The sequence below is a fragment of the Rousettus aegyptiacus genome, unplaced genomic scaffold (assembly GCF_014176215.1).
Source record: "Rousettus aegyptiacus isolate mRouAeg1 unplaced genomic scaffold, mRouAeg1.p scaffold_m13_p_5, whole genome shotgun sequence".
NCBI classification, from domain to species: Eukaryota; Metazoa; Chordata; class Mammalia; order Chiroptera; family Pteropodidae; genus Rousettus; species Rousettus aegyptiacus.
The window spans coordinates 117738956-117759161 of NW_023416308.1; the positions used below are offsets into that span (position 1 = coordinate 117738956).

The 20206-nt window shown below is 64.2% G+C and overlaps 1 protein-coding gene and 1 pseudogene across 2 annotated transcripts; both read left to right on the forward strand.

Moving 5' to 3' along the window:
* The first annotated feature begins 214 nt into the window (after positions 1 to 214).
* On the forward strand, positions 215 to 19383 carry GRK2 (G protein-coupled receptor kinase 2). Of its 2 annotated transcripts, none has more exons than XM_016132518.2 (21): positions 215 to 537; positions 10517 to 10593; positions 12476 to 12549; positions 12680 to 12781; positions 12883 to 12957; positions 13046 to 13107; positions 13887 to 13938; positions 14186 to 14277; positions 14634 to 14733; positions 14818 to 14896; positions 14989 to 15119; positions 15408 to 15502; positions 15577 to 15684; positions 15888 to 15954; positions 16301 to 16401; positions 16976 to 17042; positions 17122 to 17217; positions 17432 to 17594; positions 17727 to 17863; positions 17953 to 18066; positions 18171 to 19383. In XM_016132518.2, exons 1-21 carry the CDS (start codon positions 425 to 427, stop codon positions 18333 to 18335), a joined length of 2070 nt encoding a protein of 689 aa, XP_015988004.1. In that variant the 5' UTR covers positions 215 to 424; the 3' UTR covers positions 18336 to 19383. The 2 variants fall into 2 exon arrangements, with proteins under 2 accessions (XP_015988004.1, XP_015988013.1); XM_016132527.2 differs by having other exon boundaries at positions 344 to 537; positions 17956 to 18066.
* LOC118603191 lies at positions 11927 to 12045 on the forward strand (annotated as a pseudogene).
* Positions 19384 to 20206: the final 823 nt, after the last annotated feature.

Sequence of the window (20206 nt, forward strand, 5' to 3'; positions counted from 1 at the left end):
GCCCTGGGTCCGGGCGCGGGACGGCTGTAACACGGGGTCAGGCCGAGTTCGGCCCGCGCGGCCTCCAGGGGGCGCCGCCGCCCGCCGGCCCGGCCGGCCCCTCGCGGGCTCGCTGGCGCTGTGCGCGGCAGGCGGGGCCGGAGGCGGCGGCGGCTCCGGGGCGCGGGCGGCGGCGGCGGCGGCGGCGGCGGCGGTGGCGGCGGCGGCGGCGGCCCGACTGCAGTCCCGGCGGGAGCGGAGCGAGCCGGGGCCGGGCCCGAGCCGGCGCCATGGGGCGGCGCCGCCTGTGAGCCGCGGCGAGCGGAGCCGCGGGCGCCGAGCGGGGCCGGGCGGGCGGCGGCGCCCGAGGCCGACGGAGCGGCCGGGCCGGGCCGAGCGCACCGAGCGGAGCGGAGCGGCGGGAGAGGCCGCCGCCGCCGCCAAGATGGCGGACCTGGAGGCGGTGCTGGCCGACGTGAGCTACCTGATGGCCATGGAGAAGAGCAAGGCCACGCCGGCCGCGCGCGCCAGCAAGAAGATCCTGCTGCCCGAGCCCAGGTGAGGCAGCCGCCGGCGCCGCGGCCCCGCTCCCTGCCGGGCGCCCGGATCCCGCAGCCCCGACCGGCGGCGCACTGCCCCGTGGCCCCTTCTGCCCCAGCCACCGCTCCGGGGCCGGCAGCCCTGACCCGACCCTTACGCGCCAGGCCCCGTGCACCTGAACCCGGAGCGCCCCCAGGCCAGGGCTTCCCAGCCCCGCTGGCTCCCCAGCCGGCTCAGTGCCCCCTGCCCCGCTCGGCCTCCGGGTCCCCTCACGCTCTCCGCTTCTCCCGCACGGGCTCCATTCCCCCTTCCTCATTCTCCGGGCAGCCTCCACCGGCCCCCGTCGGGTCCCCCTCCTCTGCCTCCCAGCATCGACCTGGCCTGACTATATCATCGGCCATGCTTCTGCTGCCCCTACTCCCAATCCACCCTGCTTTGGGGTTCCACTGCCTCCACCCCCAGACCCCTCTTGTCGACACTTGTGTAAGATTTGGGGGCGACAACAAGCCAGTGGGTCAGTGGCTTGGGGTGGATTTGAGAGTGCTTCGGGGGTCACAGCAGTGGTGGGGAGCAGGGTGTGGTGCGTGCCCCATCCCTGCGTGGGAGACACCCACGGTTGCCCTCCGCAGGCATTCCTCCTCTGGCAGTCCCTAGAGATGTTGCCCTGCAGGTGCTGTTTGCTGGGGGACAGCCTAGCACCCTGCTGCAGCTGGACCACGGCTGCCACCTCTCTGTGAGACAGCTGATTTCAGTGCACCTGGTATCAAAGTTTAAACCGCATGCAGGATGTAGGTGCAGAAGTGTACAGGGTACGGATGGTAGCTGAGGTTTGCCCAGCATTGTTTTATTCCCATTGTTTGAGCCCATGGGCAGGTAGGACAGGTGTGGTTTTGTCCCTGTGGAACAGGTGAGGAAGCTGAAGCTCCTGAGGTGAGTGGCCTGTCCGGTGTCACAGATAACTTCAGAGATGTGCCTGGCCTCCGGATCAGGGCTTCCGGCTTCGAGTTCCACATTGCGTCCGCCACTCTGGCCTGAGCCAGGGCCTGGCCGTTCTGAGTTGTAAGACCAGTCCCAGCAACTCCTCCATATCTGCCTGAGAGTTGGCATGCTGGTTCCGGGCCAGCCCGGGAGCCTGGGCCTGTCCTAGCTGTTATGGTTTGTCTCATCATGTGACTTTGGGCAAGTCCCTTGCTGTTTCTGGACCTCCGTTTTCTCATCTGTGAAATGTGGACGGTGTGAAATAGGCTGTGACTATTCAGCATCCCAGGTCCTTGAAGCAGGGCCCAGAGCTTCAAGGGGTGCCATGCCGTTGTCTCCAGCGCCTTCCTCCGGGGCCTGTTCACTGGGTTTCGGATTGACTGAACACCAGGCCTGGGGGAGGAAAATGGGTCTGCGTTTTGAAAAGGCCGTTAGGGCCTTTTTTTTCTAAGACAGTTTGCAATCAGATTTCTCAAAACAGGAACCAGGCTAACCGTCTAGCTGGGGGCTGTCCAGGGAACAGTGACAGAACAAAACCCGAGTTCAGAAATGACAAAGCCACGAGGGAGGAAACGGGGGAGTCAGCCTCCGGGGCTTGCAACGGCTCCCCTTGGTGGCCAAGACCTCGAGACCCTCCTGCAGGTTGGAGTTCTGCAAAGGTTGAGGCGGGGCGTTTTCTGGAACTCTCTGAGTTTTGGTAATCTCTCCCCAGAATGCACTGCTCCTGATGGGGCCCCGCCTTGGGCTGACTCTGCAGGTGTCAACACCTCGAGAAACGAGATGTCCCTCTTTTCATGTCTCCTTTACTATCTGTGGTGATGATGGTGGTGATAGGAGTAATGGCGGAACTTAGAATAATTATTATTTATCAGCTGTCATCTCTGTTGCTCCAAAAAGCAACCTGTGAAGTTGACAAGGCCATGCCTCGCGTGTAGTAGTTGACCAAGAGCTGTCAGGCTGTGTGATGTCCGAAACCTGGCAGGCGGGGCGGCGTTCAGGGGAAGAGCAGGAGACTGAGGGCCAGTCCTGGGTTCTCGTGTAGGGCGCCATTTGGGAGCACGACATTGGGCAGTTACCCGCATCTGTGAGAGAGACGAGAGGCAGCCACCGTCAGTGAGCTGAGGCCAGAGATGGGCCCGGGCCGCTCCTCGGAGTCCAGGCCTCCCGTGTCTGAGGAGGACACACCAGCCTTTGCTCTGTGCTTCGCGCACCCAGCGATCAGATGTCTCCTGCCCTGGAAGGTCATTATGACTGTATCTTACTTGGCTTGGCACTTCCCAGTTTGCGATGTGCCATTCACTCCGCTTTATTATCCTTTACATAACTGCGGGGAAGCCGGCACAGCAGGGGGTATTCTCCCATTTATTAGTTGAAGCAGCTGAGGCTCGGGGAGGGGAGGAGACTCGGTTACAGGGGGAAGCTGGCATTTGAACTAAGGTCCCTGGATTCGCAGGCGCTTTGCTCTGCTGGGCTTCGTGTCCTCCGCACACCCCTCCACACCTTTGCTCTCACCCTGTCCGCATTTGATGGCACGCGCCAGCTAGCGCCCCTCGTCTGGGTAACCGTCCGCCTGGGGAGGTGGCCCAGGAGCAGCAGGGCAGCCCCCAGCACCGTCAGCCGTCCTGGTTTACAGGGCCCAGCCCCGTCCTCATCAGCAGGGACAGCCCTGGCAAAGTAGTGCGTAGAGGGGGCAGCTCCACACCTGGGGTCACATCATCCCCTCACCCGCAAGGTCAGGGTCAGGGGCAAAGGCTGTGGTTCGTCCATGATAAGGTGCCACTTGGAGTTGCCCCCGCCTTGGGGTGGCCCATCTTGGAAGGCCCCCTGTGGGCTGCGCCTGGGCTAGGCCCTGGGGCCGGCCTCGCAGCTCCGACTTCTCAGGGCTGGGGAACAGGAGCTGCTGGGCGCAGGGCCACTTCGCGCTGGCACAGGTCCTCCCCTTCTGTCCCCCTCTGGACTCTGAGGAAGCAGACCCACTTCTCCACCTTCTTATGGAAGGAAACAGCGGTGTGTAGCTAGAAGACAGGAGACTTGGCTTCTAATCCTGCAATACCAGCTCACGCAGGAGCCAGGCCCGTCCCTCATCCTGGCCGAGCCTGCCTCAGTTTCCACCTCAGTAAGCTGAGGAGGCCGCCCCCTGACCAGTGACCTTCCGGGGCCCGGGGTCTGTGACTGTCTCCGAAGGAGCTGCCGTTTCCTCCTCCAGCAGCAGCAGCCCCATAGTTATCGTCATTTGCTTAATATGACCATGGAGGCCTCACGTAATTAATCTCTGGGCTCCTGGCTGAGGAGCCTGGCTTGGGCGCTCCCAGGAGGTGCCGCTGCCCTCCCTGGTGACAGTGGCAGCCCCAGCAGCAGACGATGGGAGCCTGAGGGCCGGGTGCCTCTTGCAGCCGCCCGTCTTCTCGGCTCTTCCCCGGTCCCTCCCCCACGGTGGATTTCCTTCTTCCTGCCCTCTGCTGGCTTCCGCGGCCCAGACCGCCGCGGTTCCTCTGCCTCTGCCGCCGCTTCTTCAGCTTCTCCGTTCCTGTTAACTCTTCCCCTCCAGGACTTCCTGCCCTTGCTTTGCGGGGCGAGGGAGCGCCGGGGAAGGTCCGCTCCCTCTCCTTCCCTCCACATGTTCGTGGCCAGCCTCATCCCCTCCCCAGAACTTGCCCCTCCAGTAGCAGTGCTGCGCCCCTTCCTGCTCTGAAAACAAGATGATCAGCTCAGCAGTCTTCCCCTCTGGGCCTCGGATGCCCCTGCGTTCCCCAGGAATGGGTCTCCAGGGCGCCTTTTCCCATCTGTTCTTATTTCCCAAGCCCCGGGCTTCACACGTTGCCATGAAGTTGCTCACCCGCCCGTTTACCGGGGGCTTCGAGGGAGCGCGAGCATCACAGGCTAGAATCCGTGCAGGGGAATCTGGGCTCCGTCAGCCCAGGAATAATGTGTCCTATTAATGCACGATCCATTCCTAGTAGTAAATTCCCGGTGACGTCAGGTGTAGGCACACTCTGCAGCCTGCGGTTCCTCCCCGCCCCGCAGGCGCCCAGGTCTCTCTGCAGAGGAGACGCGAGCTTGGGGGCCAGGGCCTCGGGCCGCGTGCACAGGGCTGGTGCTTCCAGGACAGGGTGCTCACGCCTCAGGACAGACGGACACCACGAGGGAACGCTGGACCTCCCTCCATCACACCTGCTCTTTCTTCCTGGAGCCCCTCCCCACTCTCCTGCAGCCCCGAGGGGCCCATGTCCTCTGCTGGTCACATAAGAGAAAATTATACTCAAGGTATCACTAAGCCGTTTCAAACGAGGGGTGCTGGGTGGCAGCCTTTCCTAACACAGCAACGTGCCTTTTGCGCATCACCACTCACCCTGGGGTGGGGGGGAGGTGGCGTCTACACAGGCATCAGAGTGGGTTTCGAGCGCGTTTCCTTGTCTTACCGCATTAGCAGCCCTGTCCTCTGAAGGGGGCATTCTCTGGCTCTGGGAGCCATCCTGGGTTTGGGGTGGGGGACAGCCCCCTCCTGGGACCTGCAGGGCGCAGAGCCCTGGAAGTTGCTTCTGGGTGAATTCTAACGCGATGGCAGCAAATTGCAGGGTGTGGCGCTTGCGCCATATTCCAGTAGAAGCCACGACGTGTGGCAAGGCCACCAGAGTGCCCCTTCCCGGCACGTCCGGCAAGGAGCCCTGGGGGGCCCGGCTCGCCGTGGACGCCCTGGGGGACCCGTGCGCACAGTGTCCGGCGGCGCCGTTCTCTCCTCCTGGGCCTGGGCCTGCTCCGCACTTGGCTCTTTGGGTGGGCCTTTCCCATTTGGTGTGTGGCCCCATCCTTGAGCCCTTGAGGACATTGTCAGCCCCAGAGAGTCGCTGAGAAAATTAATAAGAAGCCCCAGGGGACCTCCTCCTACCGCTGCTACCTTAGTGCCAGAAAGGCCACAGAGGAGCGCCTCAGCCGTGGCCGCAGCTGCCACTCCATGGCTTGTTAGCCGTCGCCGCCCAGAGCGCGGCAGCTGCGGCGTGACTGCACCGACCCACCAGACCGTAGCCCCTGTGCCAGCTTGCCCTGCCCTGCGATGTCGTGGCTCTGTCACAGGCTCTGTGGCCCCTGGCCTGCCAGACGCCGGCCGAAGCTGCCCGCTAGCCTGATGGGCTCCCAAGAGAGATGCCGCCTGCTGCCTGCAGCCACCAGCAGAGGGTGGAGGGGAAGGCAGCCCGGGCACGAGCCGGGTCCCCTGAGACCCCGTCCTCCGCTCTCCCACAGAGGTTAAGGGGAGTCCCCTGCCTGGTGAGAGGCCCCTTGTCGGGAGCGTCGGACCTTTTCTTGCCACGAGCCACTCAGCTTCTTCCAGCCTTGCTTTCCTCGCCATCAAAACGAGCGTGTTGGCCTCTGGCCCCTGCATAAGCTACGGTCTGTGACCCTGAGTGGGAGTCACCAGACTAGACCGCGAGGCCACTGCGCCACAGAGCAAGGAACTGTCTTTTCCTCTGAACCACGTGGTGCCGGAAGGTACCGGAAGTTTACCCCTTAGCCCTTGCCCCTTCTTTGCTTGCCGTCCCATCCCCCCCACCCGCACTCTGGGCTGAGCGGAGGAGATGCTCTCTCCCTGCCCTCCCCCTCGCGTCAGGCCGGGCCTGCTCCTCGAGCAGCTGGAGCTGGCGTGAGCAGCCTTGGCCGCAGGTGGCAGTGCCGGGCAGTGGGGACTGACAGCTCCCTGCCGCGGTGGGGCTGGCCTCCTGCCAAGGGGCCCTCTCGGTTTTGGCAGAGCGGGTCGTGGGCTCTGCCCACCAGGGCCCCCAGGCTGAGCAGCATGAGCGCGAGGCTTGTCTATGAGCAGGGCGGCGTCACAGCCTCTCAGGCTGTGGCAGCACTCCTGGCCTGGCCCTGGTCAGGGCTCACCGGTCAGGGGGCTGCCCGGCCATGGGCCCCGCTCTCCGATAACATGGCAGGTGTGGCACCGAGACCCAGCAGGCCTTGTAGCTTACAGTCACATTCTGGAGGGAGGGCCAGCCTGTGGGATCCCAGGCTTCCCGTAGGAGGGGGCTGTGAGCTGACGCCCTCACGGCGAGTCTGGCGTCTTAGGAGAGATCTCCGTCTGCTGTGTCCCCTCCGGCTTTTTAAATGGCCAGCGCCATAGTGACAATTCAGCATTTTGTTGACATCCCCATTTTACAAATGAGGAAACTGGACATTTAAAGTTGTTGACTTGGCCTGGCCTCCAGGGAGTGGGGGATGGTGCAGGGGGGAGGGAGAGCCATACAGAACCCAGGCCTGGGCACCCCCGGCCCCCCGCAACCATGACAGCAAGGGCAGCCCTGAAGCCCTTCCCCGGAGGGACTGGGAGCCTTAGGGGCCTCCAGGCAGGGAAGGTGCAGGCATTGGGCTCTCCTGACGACCGGAGTTGATCTGGGAGCCACAGGCTCCTGGACGTGGGGGTGTTGACCTGGGCGGGGGCAGGAATGCTGTGCTGGGCTCCCCGCCGCTCCAGACTCCGCAAGGACCAGGGAGCGGGGGTAGGAGGCGGCGGCGACCCGGCCCAGGAGGCTGCCGCCGCCTCCCGTGCCAGCCCGTACTTGCCACCCCGGCAGGAGCGTCCCCCACAGCACGTTTTCCTGACCCGCCAGCTCCCTTGGGCCCCAGCTCCGTGGGGCGGACAGGAAGCCCTAACGCTGCCGCTCGGGGCCTTCCATGCAAGGCCTCTGCTCCAGCCTGACCTTGTGTTTCGTGTGGGGGGGGGGGCTGTGTTTATTTATTTAGAAAACATTTTTTTCTTTTTAAGGAAGAAAGTGAATTGCTGTGGGCTGGGAAGAATGCTGTGGCCGTCCTATGCAGACTTCTGGGGGGCGGGGTCTGGCCACCAAGGGGCAGCTCGGAGCTGGCCCGCTTTCCGCTGTCCCTGGGCCGAGGTGACAGCAGAGCCACCGCGAAGGCTCTGCCGCCTGCAGCCTGTCCTCTCTGGTGGGCAGGCCCTGCTAGCGCGATTCCCGGGGGGACCTTGGCGTGCCCGAGTCTCCGCTGCTGTGCGGCGCCCCGGGTCGCGTGGCGGGAGGTACGCACTGCGCCCGGCCAGCGCTGGGCATTCCCGCTGCGCCGCCTCGGCCAAGCTGGGCCCAGCCCCGTCGGTCCCCAGGAAGCACGTTTGGGGCTCGGGGGGGCTTCGCAGTGACTATCTCCGGGGCCACGGTAGGGTCGTCCCACATAGGCTGGACTCTGCCTGTCTGGATAGTTCACCTGGCCACACCTGACCACCAGGGAGGACGGACATTTTGTGATATTTTCCCTCAATTGCTGCGTCTCGTCCACTTCCACGGGAATCGGGTGCAGATGCGAGAGCCCAGAGCTGAGCCAGGGGCTGGGGAGGGCCCCATGTTCCTGGCCCCCCTCGCGGGAGAAGTTCAGCCACCTGGCCCTTGCGGGCTCCATGCCCCCAACTCCCGGCTGCCTGGTCTCCCCACCTTGCCGAGCCTTTGGACTGGGCCCTTCCGCCATGCTCTGCCCCAGCCTGTCCTGATGTCTGAATAAGAAGTCTCAAGCTGTCCCTCGCAGAGCTGGGAGCCCTAGGAGCTCGGCGCACACTGTGCCCGCGGCCTCCTGGGGCTGTGGGCTCTAGTCCGCAGGCCCCGGGACAGGTCTGTGTCTTGGTTTCGCAGATTTTTCAAGCTCCTGCTGTGATCGAAGCTCACTGAGACTCGGCATCTGGCCTTGCCTCCCGAGTCCCTGTGAGTCCCATGGGGCCTGGGAGATGTGTCCCTGATGGTGGCTGGTGCGTGGCCCCCATCGAGGAGGGGGGATGTGCCCGCCGGCTGCAGAGGGTGCCCTCGCTTCCCCAGAGGGAGCCAACCGGCTCTGAAGTGATAGTTCAGGGCCACCAGACCACTGGCCCTCAGCTGGGGACTCTCGTCAGCTAGAGTCACAGGATGGGGACACGGAAGGGCGATCCTTGTCATCAGCACCCTTCTTCCTATAGCTGGAGACAGTTATCGCTGGAGGTCACCTAGCATCCAAGGGTGGGGAGGCAGGAGAGGGGTCGTGGCTTCAGCATCCTGCTTAATGACAGCTCCGTGGGTTCCCGTGTTCTCACAGGGCTTTTCCTTGCGTGACTTGAACATGGGCAAAGGCCTGGGGTCTTGGCTCCCACCCAGACGGTCTCAGAAGGACAGTGCTGAATGGGAAAGGGCAGGAGTCCCCTTCCATTGAGCCCTGGCCCAGAGGCTGGGCAGGGTCCGGGGAGGTGCTGGCCCTGCCTGGAGCCTTCTCCGCTCAGGCCCCGCTGACAGCCCAAAGCCTCAAAACCCTGGCAGGCTTGCCTGCCCTCCATCGGGCCTCGTCAGCTCTTCTTCCATCCGTCAGCCTGAACCTTCTCCTACCCACCCTGTGTCTTTCCCTCCTTCCTGGCCGGGTGTCTTCAGATACCTGGACCCCGTCCAGTGGGGTCTATCCAGCCACTCCCCGCCCTGGGCCGAGCTTCCCAGGTCCTCCGCCAACCCCCTCCTCGCCTGACGGCTTCTTGCTTATTCCTGGCCGGGTCTTCCCCTGTCTGTCCCCATGTCCATTCACCTGCCCTGGGCTTCACCACCTGTTGACCTCTGGTTTGCCCTTGAACCCCGTGAAGTTCCGCCTTCCCCACACGGCCCCCCCTGATGGCCCAGAACACTTCTCTTCCTGTGTCTCCGCAAACTGACGGGTTCCCACTCAGACTTTGTCATGCACTATCTAATGTCACAGGACCATGACTTGTGCCCTGGGAGTCCCTGCCTGGAGAACAGGGGTGCGTGGTACTTTCCAGCAGGTGTGTGCGGGAGGCCTCGGTGACCTGGGCGCCATGCTGGGCTCTAAGAGGGGGTGCAGGGACACAGAGCCCGGACTTTCCGATCCGGGTCCTCACTGGCTGTAGTCTTCATTGGCCGACCGGCGGCCCCACACATCCTAACGGCCCTATGAGCATTGCGCGGGCTCAGGTGTGACTGCCCAGTGCAGTGTCCTTCAGGATCCCGGGCTGCTGAGGGTCAGACGTGACCTCCGCTGGCCATCGTGACAGGCAGGCCAGCAGGCCCGGGGGAGGGGAGGAGGGGACCGAAAGCTGCGTCGGAGGCACGAAGTGTGGTAGGGTGTCACTTCCCCAGACAGCGCCCGGTGTCGGGGGCGAGATCGGGGCTGGGGGCGGGGGGCTGGGCTTCCGTGCCGGAGTGGCCAGCCCCTCCCTCGCTGCCCTCCCACACAGCCCAGGGACAGCTGTTAGGGACATGAGAATCGAGGCTTGGCTTTTTTTTTTTTTTTTTTTTAAACTATTTTTAAAAATTGAGATGTAATTCAAATCACATTAAATCCATCATTTTATAGTCCAGCGGGTTTTGGTACATTCACTGTGTCGTGCGAGCTTCACTGCTACCCAACTCCAGAACACTTCCGTCACCCCCAGAAGAAGCCTCGTACCCGTGGGCGGTCGCTCCGCGTCCCTCCCCCGGCCCCCGGCGACCGCTCGTCCGCTTTCTGTCCCTGCAGGCTCGCCTGCTCTGGACGCGTCGTATAAATGAAATCGCGTGACATGTGGCCGCCCGTGATTCTCTTCTCTCCTAGCAGGATGCATTCGAGGTTCACCCGTGCCGTAGCGTGCACGTGTGTCATTGCCGCGTTCCGTAGTACGGCCGGGCAGGCAGTATTCTGCTGTAAGGACAGGGCACATTTTGGTCATCTGTCATCTCCCGGTGGCTGAGGCCTGGCTTTTGAGGTTTGGCCAGGTTCCCAAAGGCAGTAACAAGGCAGCACTGGGACGAAAATTGTGAGCAGCCACCTGCCAGCCATCCTAGCTGTTGGGGACAGAGCCTCGGGGGGAAGGCACCAGCTGCCTCGGGTCCCTGTGATCAGGTCCGATGGGTGGCTGCCTTCCTGGAAGGAGCAGTGCCGCCCACCAGCGGGGCCCCCAACTCTGGACTCTGGGAGAGGAGACGGTGGCCATCTGGGGAAGCAGGGCCAGGGAAGGACCGACCGGGAGGCCTCGCAGGTGCCACGGGAGCTCCGGGTCACCGTGTCCCCTGTCTTTCAGCATCCGCAGTGTCATGCAGAAGTACCTGGAGGACCGGGGTGAGGTGACCTTTGAGAAGATCTTCTCGCAGAAGCTGGGTGAGTACAATGGGGCCTCCATGGACTTCCCGCCACTTGTCCAGCTGCCCAGGCCCAGGTTGTGGGGGCAGAGGGACCCTGAGGCCGTCTTCCTGCCCCCACCCCAGCTGGAGCCCAGGAGGTTTGGCTTCCCACCCACTGGAGCAAGGCAGCCCACAAGCCCCTGGGTGGCAGCAGGGCAGTGACCCGTCGTGCCTCCCAGCAGCCTGGCTGTCCGCCCGGGTTGCCCTGTGGAGGGGGTGGGGCCCAGCAGCCTTCCAGGGCCACTGGGGAAGTTCCTCCTTTGGGGTTTTTGTTTTTGAGAGTTGCAGCTTCCCCTTGGCGCAGGCACAGCTGCTCTGGGCCGTTGGTAGAACTGACAGGAAGGGGCGGGGCCCTTCCTGTGGCGCCTGCTGTGCTGGGCTCCCCCGCCCCCGCCCTCGCCCCCGCCCCCGCCCCCACCGGCCCTCTGCGAGCAACCTGCCTCCTGCCTCCGCAGGCCTGGGCCTCCGTTCTTTCTCCCCCAGTGCCCGGTGCCTTGGAGCCGGGACCTGGCCCATAGGGCAGGGTCTCAGGGAAGCAGCCTCCAGCCACACGTGGCTCTGATTTGGCCAGATATGCGCTCTGAACCGGGAGTGGCCTGGCCCGGTGGGATCAGGTTTTGGAGGTCAGGCTTGCGGAGTCAGTGAGTCAAGAAGCACAAGGTTTGGGTCCCTTGCCTGTGCTGTGTGACCTTGGGCATGTTGCTTTACCTCTCTGAGCCTGCTGGTGTCCTCACCTGGGAACTAGGACTCGGGCCGGTTGGAGGACCCGGTGAGGTGGTGCCAGTGAAAGCCTCTTGCCCACCGGAAGTCCTGGTTGCTCAAAGGCACAGCATCACCAGAAGTGATGTCTGCGAGCTCTGGCAGAGATGCCCAGGCAGTGGGGACATGCCCTCAAGGAGGCATGGAAAGCCATCCAGCAAAAAGCCCGTCACCCGAGTCGGAGGACTCGAGGACTGCCCTTCCTAATGCTTTGCTTCCCAGGGCTGCTCTGGGCCAGGCCTCGACCCCCACCCCCAGGAGGGAGGAGGCCTGGCCTGGCCTGGGTCTCACGTGAGCCCTTTCCACAGCCCGCCTCACCTCCTCCCTCCCTCGAAGGCCTATGCCCCTCAAGGCCCCACTCCCCAGCCTGTCCTTCCCAGGACCTGCTACTGGGCAGAGGAGCCCAAATTCTCATGCCTGCCACGTACCGCCTGCCTGGCAGGCCTCCCTGAGCCTCAGGTTCCCCAACCGGACCTGCCCTCTCTATCTGCCTGTTTCTCAGGGCTCCTGAGAGAATCAGCCAGTTGACAAACAGGGTTGTAAGGTCCAGGGACTACGGCCATGCCACCCTGATCACGCCTGATCCCATCTGATCTCGGAAGCTCAGCAGGGTCGGGTCTGGTTAGTACTTGGATGGGAGACCACCTAGGAAGACCAAGTGCTGTAGGCGTAAAAAAAAAATAAAAAATAAAAAAAATAAGGTCCAGGGAGAGGGAGGCTTGGCCGCCTCAGTTCTAGCCTGCAGCGCAGGCCGCAGCTCTGGCCTGGCCCAGGCGGGTGTCCCTGTTCCCGCACAGCCTGCCCAGTGGGGGCGTCACCCTCCCAGAGGAGGTGCAGGTCCCTCTGCAGTGAGAGGGTGGGAGCCCTGGGCGTCACTTTCCAGCTACCCTCTGAGGAAGCAGATTCTGGGACGGGTAGAAACGTAGGGCCCCAGACCCAGAATGCAAGACTCCTCCCTTGGTGGCAGCCTTCGAGGCCACCTCCCGGCCCCCACTTGAGGCAGAGAGACCCCCTCTGCCGCCTCCTCGGCCAGTTCTGCCCAGGGAGCCCCAGGCCCTCCCTGCCCACCTTGACAGGGAGGCCTCTACTCTTCCTTTCAGGGTACTTGCTCTTCCGAGACTTCTGCCTGAAACACCTGGAGGAGGCCAGGCCTTTGGTGGAGTTCTATGAGGAGGTGAGGCCGGGCCGCCAGGCCCCGAGGAAGGGGAGGAGGTCGGGCGGCTTCTGCTGAATCCGTGAGAGCCTGGCGTTGGCGTCCCCAGCCCTCCCGGGCCGAAGGTCACCCATGGGGTCTCATCCCCTAGATCAAGAAATATGAGAAGCTGGAGACGGAAGAGGAGCGCCTGGCCTGCAGCCGGGAGATCTTCGACACCTACATCATGAAGGAGCTGCTGGCCTGCTCGCACGTGAGTGCCCCAGACCCGCCTGCTGGCCCAGAGCCACCTGGGCGTGGGGGAGGGACGAAAGGACCTTGTGGAGAGTTCACAGACCCCTCTGTCTTCCCCAGCCCTTCTCGAAAAGTGCCACCGAGCATGTCCAGGGCCACCTGGCGAAGAGGCAGGTGCCTCCGGATCTCTTCCAGGTGTGTGCTAAGCGTGGTCCCCAAGGCCTTCCAGCCCAGCCAGGGTCACGCTCTGGCGCAGCGACCAACCCCCACCTTCCTCCCTTAGCCATACATCGAAGAGATTTGTCAGAACCTCCGAGGGGACGTGTTCCAGAAATTCATCGAGAGGTGAGAGCCGGGTGCGTGTGGGAGAGGCGGGGGAGGGAGAGGCTGCCCTGAGGAGGGGTGTGGATGGCGTGGAGGAGGGAAGCCACCCCTTGTTAGGCCCCAGGCGGGGTCACCTGGGCCCGTCAACGCCTCAGTGCGAGAGCCCCTGAGAGTTTGGGCAAGCCCGGTCACCACCGCCTCCGTGCACCCGCCCCGCCCTTCCCAGCGCCGGGCACCTCCAGGCCTGTCCGGGGCCGTTCTCCAGGGAGCAAGGGTCCGCCTGTGCGCCTTTCCCACCCACGGACTGTCAAGCACCTTGCTGGGCCCCTGTGGGCTGAGAAGCATCGGGGCGGTGGTAGGGGAGTTCACAGGAGACGCACAGCCCCCCACCCCTCGGGGCCAGAGCCCACCTTGGGGGTCGTCCGATGCAAAGGACAGCTTTCTCAGGGCCCCAGCTCCTTAGCCGTGGAGCGGGGGCCTCACGGGGGGTGAGTGCTGTGTGTCAGCAGCGACGAGACGAGCATCGTCAGGACACGGCAGCAGGATATCTAGGTCAGGCTGGAGAACCTCCTTTCTAAGCTTATCTGATTGTAGCAGGAACCCAAAGACAAGCTGCCAGGCCCTGCTCGGGCCGGCCTTCGGGGTAGGGGCCCCGCTCAGGGTGGTACTGTTCCTGGCCGGTCCCGGAGGAGGTCGCCGAGGCTTGGGACCCCAGGGAGTGGCCGTGGGGTGGCGCAGGCTTCTGCCCAGCATCATCACACCTTCTGAGACTCGTCTGAGCCCAGGTTGTTCTCTTACAGTGATAAATTCACACGATTTTGCCAGTGGAAGAATGTGGAGCTCAACATCCACGTGAGTGGGCTGGGTAGGAATGGGGAGCTATGCTCGCTGCCGCTGCTCCCCAGGGGGCTGGGCCTTAGGCTTGGCCAGGGCCGGGGAGGTCAGGGGAGTCTGCCCCCAACCCTCAGCACAATGGCTATGGGGTCAGTGTCAGGATCTCCTTGGGGGTGGCTCAAGGCAGGTAAGCACGTGCCGAGGGCAGCCATGGGTAAGGGACCCAGGCTGCCTATGGTGACCCCCTGTGTTGCTGCCCCTGCAGCTGACCATGAATGACTTCAGCGTGCACCGCATCATCGGGCGAGGGGGCTTCGGCGAGGTGTATGGGTGCCGGAAGGCCGACACGGGCAAGATGTGAGCGCCTGCTCAGCCGGCATTGGCTGGGATGCCTGAGGGAAGGGCGGGCCCCGGGGGCGCCCCGAAGGCCTGGGCGTCCCTGGGAGAGCCGTGAGGGGGCCGGGGCCCCAGGAGCCAGGTGGCAGGGCCCTGAATGGCAGGTTTCTGTAGAGGGCCGTATGCCTGCCGTTTGCTCATGAGAGCCCCCAGCCTGCCCGCACTTTCTCCTGTCCTTTCTCTGTCTGTGTCGTTAGCTTGTCATGGTGTCTAGTCTTCCCCAAAAGGGGGCTCCCCCTGCCCCCAACCCAGGGCCCCAGAGCAGCCCCGGGCTGTGCACTGCAGGCGCCTGTGGGCTGACGGACCGACTTTCCCAGGTACGCCATGAAGTGTCTGGACAAGAAGCGCATCAAGATGAAGCAGGGAGAGACCCTGGCCCTCAACGAGCGCATCATGCTGTCTCTCGTCAGCACCGGGGTGAGCTGGGTGCTGGCCCCCGAAGCAGCCTCGGGCCCCCGAGCCTTGGGCAGCCTCTCCTGACCTCCCCCCACCCCTCCCTAGGACTGCCCGTTCATCGTCTGCATGTCGTACGCCTTCCACACGCCAGACAAGCTCAGCTTCATCCTCGATCTCATGAACGGTGAGTGCGTGGCCCGGCCCCAGCGGGACCTCAGGGCTGGGCTCGGGGGTCGGGGCAGTGCGCTGAGCGTCCCGCGGGGCTGCTTCCCTCAGGCGGGGACCTGCACTACCACCTGTCCCAGCACGGGGTCTTTTCCGAAGCCGACATGCGCTTCTACGCAGCCGAGATCATCCTGGGCCTGGAGCACATGCACAACCGCTTCGTCGTCTACAGGGACCTGAAGGTGAGCTGCCAGCGGCCTGTCCCTTCCTCAGCGCCCCTGGCCCTCCAGGCCCGCGGGAGCGGTGTCCCCAGGGTGGGGCTGGCTGGCTCTCGCTGGACCCTCCCTCCCACCCAGCCATTTTATGGGACCCGGCTGTGATTGGGGGGAGGCGATGAAGACCCCGCCTGGGGCCTTGTCCCTGGATACCCATCACTCTCTAGAGTGAAGGCAGCGACCTAGCTGGCATCTTGCCTGGCTGGGCCCTGTCCTGAGTCGCCCTGGGGGCAGCTCACTGGGCTTCCTCCGCAGCCGGCCAACATCCTCCTGGACGAGCATGGCCACGTGCGCATCTCAGACCTGGGCCTGGCCTGCGACTTCTCCAAGAAGAAGCCCCACGCCAGCGTGTGAGTGCCCCGGCCCCCGCCCTCCCTTCCCAAACCCTCTGCCAAAGCCGCTCACGGCCTCCTTGCTTCCACAGGGGCACCCATGGGTACATGGCCCCTGAAGTTCTGCAGAAGGGTGTGGCCTATGACAGCAGCGCCGACTGGTTCTCCCTGGGCTGCATGCTCTTCAAGCTGCTGCGGGGGTGAGTGGCCGTCTCGAGCGGGCAGGTGGTCAGGGCAGAGCAGCTCTTCCTGGGTCTAGCTTGGAGGCTGGTGCCCGAGCTCACAGCTGCCTGGGTGTTAGGAGTGGCACAATCACTAGCTTGGGACAAGAATCATTGACGCCGTCTGCCTCAGTTTCTCCATTTCTGTCCTCTGACCTTGGCCTTTGGCCTCTCTTGCCTAGGCACAGCCCCTTCCGGCAGCACAAGACCAAAGACAAGCATGAGATCGACCGCATGACATTGACAATGGTGAGTGCAGGGTCCCAGCCTAGGGATGCTGGGAGGCGTCTAGGGGGCCACAGTGAGGCCGGGGTCTCCCGCGGGTGTCAGGGTCACGGACTCTGGGTTCTTACCAACCAAGCAATGACCTCGGGTGGCTCATCCCTACTCTGGTCTCCCGTCCCGTAGGTTCCCCACCTGTGTTGTCAGAGCAGACATGCTTGTTGGGGGTGAACTAGGAATCTGGGCCCTGCGTCTCCCTTTGCCGGGGGCCTGGACGCCCACTCCCCTGACTTCGGGAGTCTCAGGATCCCCAGAGCTGTGGCGGGCCAGGGGTCCTTCTTTGGCCCTGCCAATGTCTCACTCCTTCCTGCAGGCCGTGGAGCTGCCCGACTCCTTCTCCCCCGAGCTCCGTTCCTTACTGGAGGGGCTGCTGCAGAGGGATGTCAGCCGGAGACTGGGCTGCTTGGGCCGAGGGTGAGTGCCCGGGACCAGGGCCACTGCCCAAGGCCTTGCCTCCCACCCGGGCCCTGGGCACTCGGGCATGCTGCGGTGTCCAGGCTTCTGCAGTGGCCTGCCGGGCCAGCCTGCCTGGGGCTCAGCTCGTGCTTCTCTGAGGACGAGGGCCATCGTCCCATTACTAGAACCCCCTCCACGATCCCAGCCCCCTCTGAGATCGGGCGCAGCCAGCCCCGTCCATTGTCCTCAGGGTGCAGTTGTTGGAGCCGGCCAGGGACTGGCTTCTGGAGGGGCCCTTGTAACAAAGATGGTATGTGATGATGATGATGACGACAGCAGCATTTTATGTTTATCAAACATTTACCAAGTGCCAGGCACGATGCTGCCAGAGTCACGGTGTTAGAACTCACAACAGCCCTACCGCATGGGAGCTGCTGTTCTCCCCGTTTTAGAGATGAGGACACGGGCTCCGCTTTAAGGAACTTGCCCAAGGTCACAGAGCCAGAAAATGACTGAGGCAGGAGTTAGCTTGGGCCACCTGCCGCGTGGCCCAGACTTAGCCCCAGCCCGGATGACCCACGTCTCCCCACAGGGCCCAGGAGGTGAAAGAGAGCCCCTTCTTCCACTCCCTGGACTGGCAGATGGTCTTCTTGCAGAAGGTAACGGTGGGGGCTGGGGCCGGCTGGGCGCCCTGCAGCCCCTGCACGGTTCCGATGCTCAGCCCCCTTTCTGCCGCAGTACCCTCCCCCGCTGATCCCCCCACGAGGGGAGGTGAACGCCGCCGATGCCTTCGACATTGGCTCCTTTGACGAGGAGGACACAAAAGGAATCAAGGTACTGGGCCTGGCCTCCCCCACCTGGGCCCGGCCCCGGGCACAGCATCCTTGTCCCTTCTCTGCCTCCGTGAGCCCCTGCACCAGACCTGCCAGCTCCTCCTCCCCACACATCCCAGGATGGGGGCTGGGGGTGTGAGGGGGATCGGGGGTGGGGGCCCTGGGGCTGGGCAGGCCTGTGGTGATGGATGCCCCGCCCCACCCCCACGGTGTAGTTACTGGACAGCGACCAGGAGCTCTACCGCAACTTCCCCCTCACCATCTCCGAGCGGTGGCAGCAGGAGGTGGCAGAGACCGTCTTCGATACCATCAATGCTGAGACCGACCGACTAGAGACCCGCAAGAAAACCAAAAACAAGCAGCTGGGCCATGAGGAAGGTGAGGGCCCTCGGCCGCCGTGGGCGCCCACCGCCCGCTTCAGAGATGAGAAACAGGCTGGGGTTTCAGGGGCCTGAGCAGCCGAGGCAGGACTCACAGCGGGGCGGGGCCTCTCTCGCTCTCTCGCGGCAGACTATGCCCTGGGCAAGGACTGCATCATGCACGGCTACATGTCCAAGATGGGCAACCCCTTCCTGACCCAGTGGCAGCGGCGGTACTTCTACCTGTTCCCCAACCGGCTCGAGTGGCGGGGCGAGGGCGAGGCCCCGGTAAGGAGTGGGGGGACCGGGGCCGGGGGCCGGGGCGCTGCCCGGGCCCGCCCCCCCTCACGGCCCCGCCGGCCCCTCCCCGCCTGCAGCAGAGCTTGCTGACCATGGAGGAGATCCAGTCGGTGGAGGAGACACAGATCAAGGAGCGAAAGTGCCTCCTCCTGAAGATCCGCGGCGGTAAACAGTTCGTCCTTCAGTGCGACGTGAGTGGGGACGGGGTTGGGGGGGCTGGTGGGCAGTGGCGGCATGGGGACAGTGGCCTCCAGGGCGCCCAGACCGCGCCTGACGGAGCCCGGGGCGTGTGCAGAGCGACCCGGAGCTGGTGCAGTGGAAGAAGGAGCTGCGCGACGCCTACCGCGAGGCCCAGCAGCTGGTGCAGCGGGTGCCCAAGATGAAGAACAAGGCGCGCTCGCCCGTGGTGGAGCTGAGCAAGGTGCCGCTGGTCCAGCGCGGCAGCGCCAACGGCCTCTGACGCCCCTCCCCGCCCGCCCGCCTTTTATAAACCTCTAATTTATTTTGTCGAATTTTTATTATTTGTTTTCCCGCAAAGCGGAAAAGGTTTTATTTTGTAATTATTGTGATTTTCTGTGGCCCCAGCCCCCAGGGAGGGGCCCGCTTGCCTTGGCTCCTGCTGCCACCAACCCAGCCACTGTCCAGCCGCCCTCAGCCCTGACCCCCCAGGGGTCACCCACTCCCGGTGTCTTCCCGTGGGGCGAGAGCAGCAGCCCCCACCCCTTCCTGGGGATGGTGCCACCTCGGGCTCCACGGGCCGTGCTCTGGGCCCACAGCACCGCTGGGTGGCTTCACACCCCCACCGCGGGGGGAGCCGCGGCGCAGGAAACCTGCCTGGATTCCCCCGCCGCGGCCCGTCCTGCGGCAGGGCCCTAGCCCTGCTCCATCCTGCCTCCATCGGCCGGCGGAGGAGGAGCCCGTTGTCTCCCTGATCCCAGCGACTTGGGCTCCTGCTCCCTCGCTCGCTCGGAGAGCCCCCGTGTCACTGGCCGCCTCCATTCCCGCCTTTCCTGGGCACTGGGGCTCGGCCAGGAGGGTGGCATTGGCCATCACCGCGGCCCCCCCCCTTCCTCCCACCCCAAGCGCCGGGCTCCGGGACCACAGAAAGGCCACTGGGCTTTGTTCCACACTGGCCAGCCTGCCCTGAGGTCCCCCTGCCCCGGACTGGGAGAGGCCTTGTCTGCCCAGGACCCCAGCGCAGTGAGAGGGGCCGGTGGGGCTAGTCCTCGGCGCCCCCGGCCAGCCACTGCGCCCCCTGGGCCGTCCGGCCCCGGCCCCACATTCCGTCAGTGCCACCACCCAGAGGGAGCCACCTCGCCCGCCGCATGTCCCCTCGTGCCAGTCGTGCTGCCGTGTGTGGTGTCGCGCCCTCCCCCCCCTCCCCGGGGCTGGGTTGGCGTGCCCCCCCCATCTCCTCACTCCCCTGGGCGTTTCTTTGCCGATTTTTGAATGTGATTTTAAAGAGTGAAAAATGAGACTATGCGTTTTTATAAAAAAATGGTGCCTGACTCCTCGGCTGTCAGACTCTTTTGTGCCCAGTGACCATTTTCAGCCGGGGTCTTGGTGGCACCAGGTCCCCTCCATCAGTACAGCAGGTGTTGAGGGCCAGCTTGCCCAGGCCCGAGCCATCTCCGGGGTGGGGGTTGGCGAAGGACTCCCACTTCTTCCCGCCCTGGGGGAGCAGAGCGTGTCTTCTGCCTGCTGCCCAGGAAGCAGGAGGAGGTGCCCGCAGTTCGGTGCTTAGTGTCACATGTGTACTGACCGAGCGCCCCAGCTCGCCAGTGCTGAGGGCACCACCACGGACAGTCAAGCCAGCGCCTCTGCCCTCTCCGGCCTTGGCCTCCCCTTGCTGCGCGCCTCTCATAGGAGCCTTTGGGGCATGAGGGGTCCCCCAGTTCAGGCCTCTCATTTACCCGCATGCCCCAGTCAACCTCCTTTTCTCCTCATCCCTGCCCTGCAGGCCCCCACGAGTGACATCTGTTGCTGTTCACTCCATGTTGGGGTCTGCTGGTCATGACTGAGGGGCCCACGGCCAAAGCGCAGCACGGCAGGCAGAGAGGGAGGGTTTCTGGGGGTGGGGGCTAAGGAGTCGGAGAGGAAAAGGCCTTGAATCGGGCCTCCAGCATTGGGGCAGGGGAGTAGGGGGATGTTCCTGATGCAGGGAAGGGCCGGGCAGTCAGGAGTGGCTTGCGTTGGCAGGAGCACTGTGGGAAGGAGGCAGGCCGGGGAGGCCCGAAACGCCAGGCCCAACTTGGCCCAGAGCCCAGTGCACACTTAGTAACTTCAGGATGGAGACGGGAATGGACATGGAGTCTGAACTCGAATAGGCTC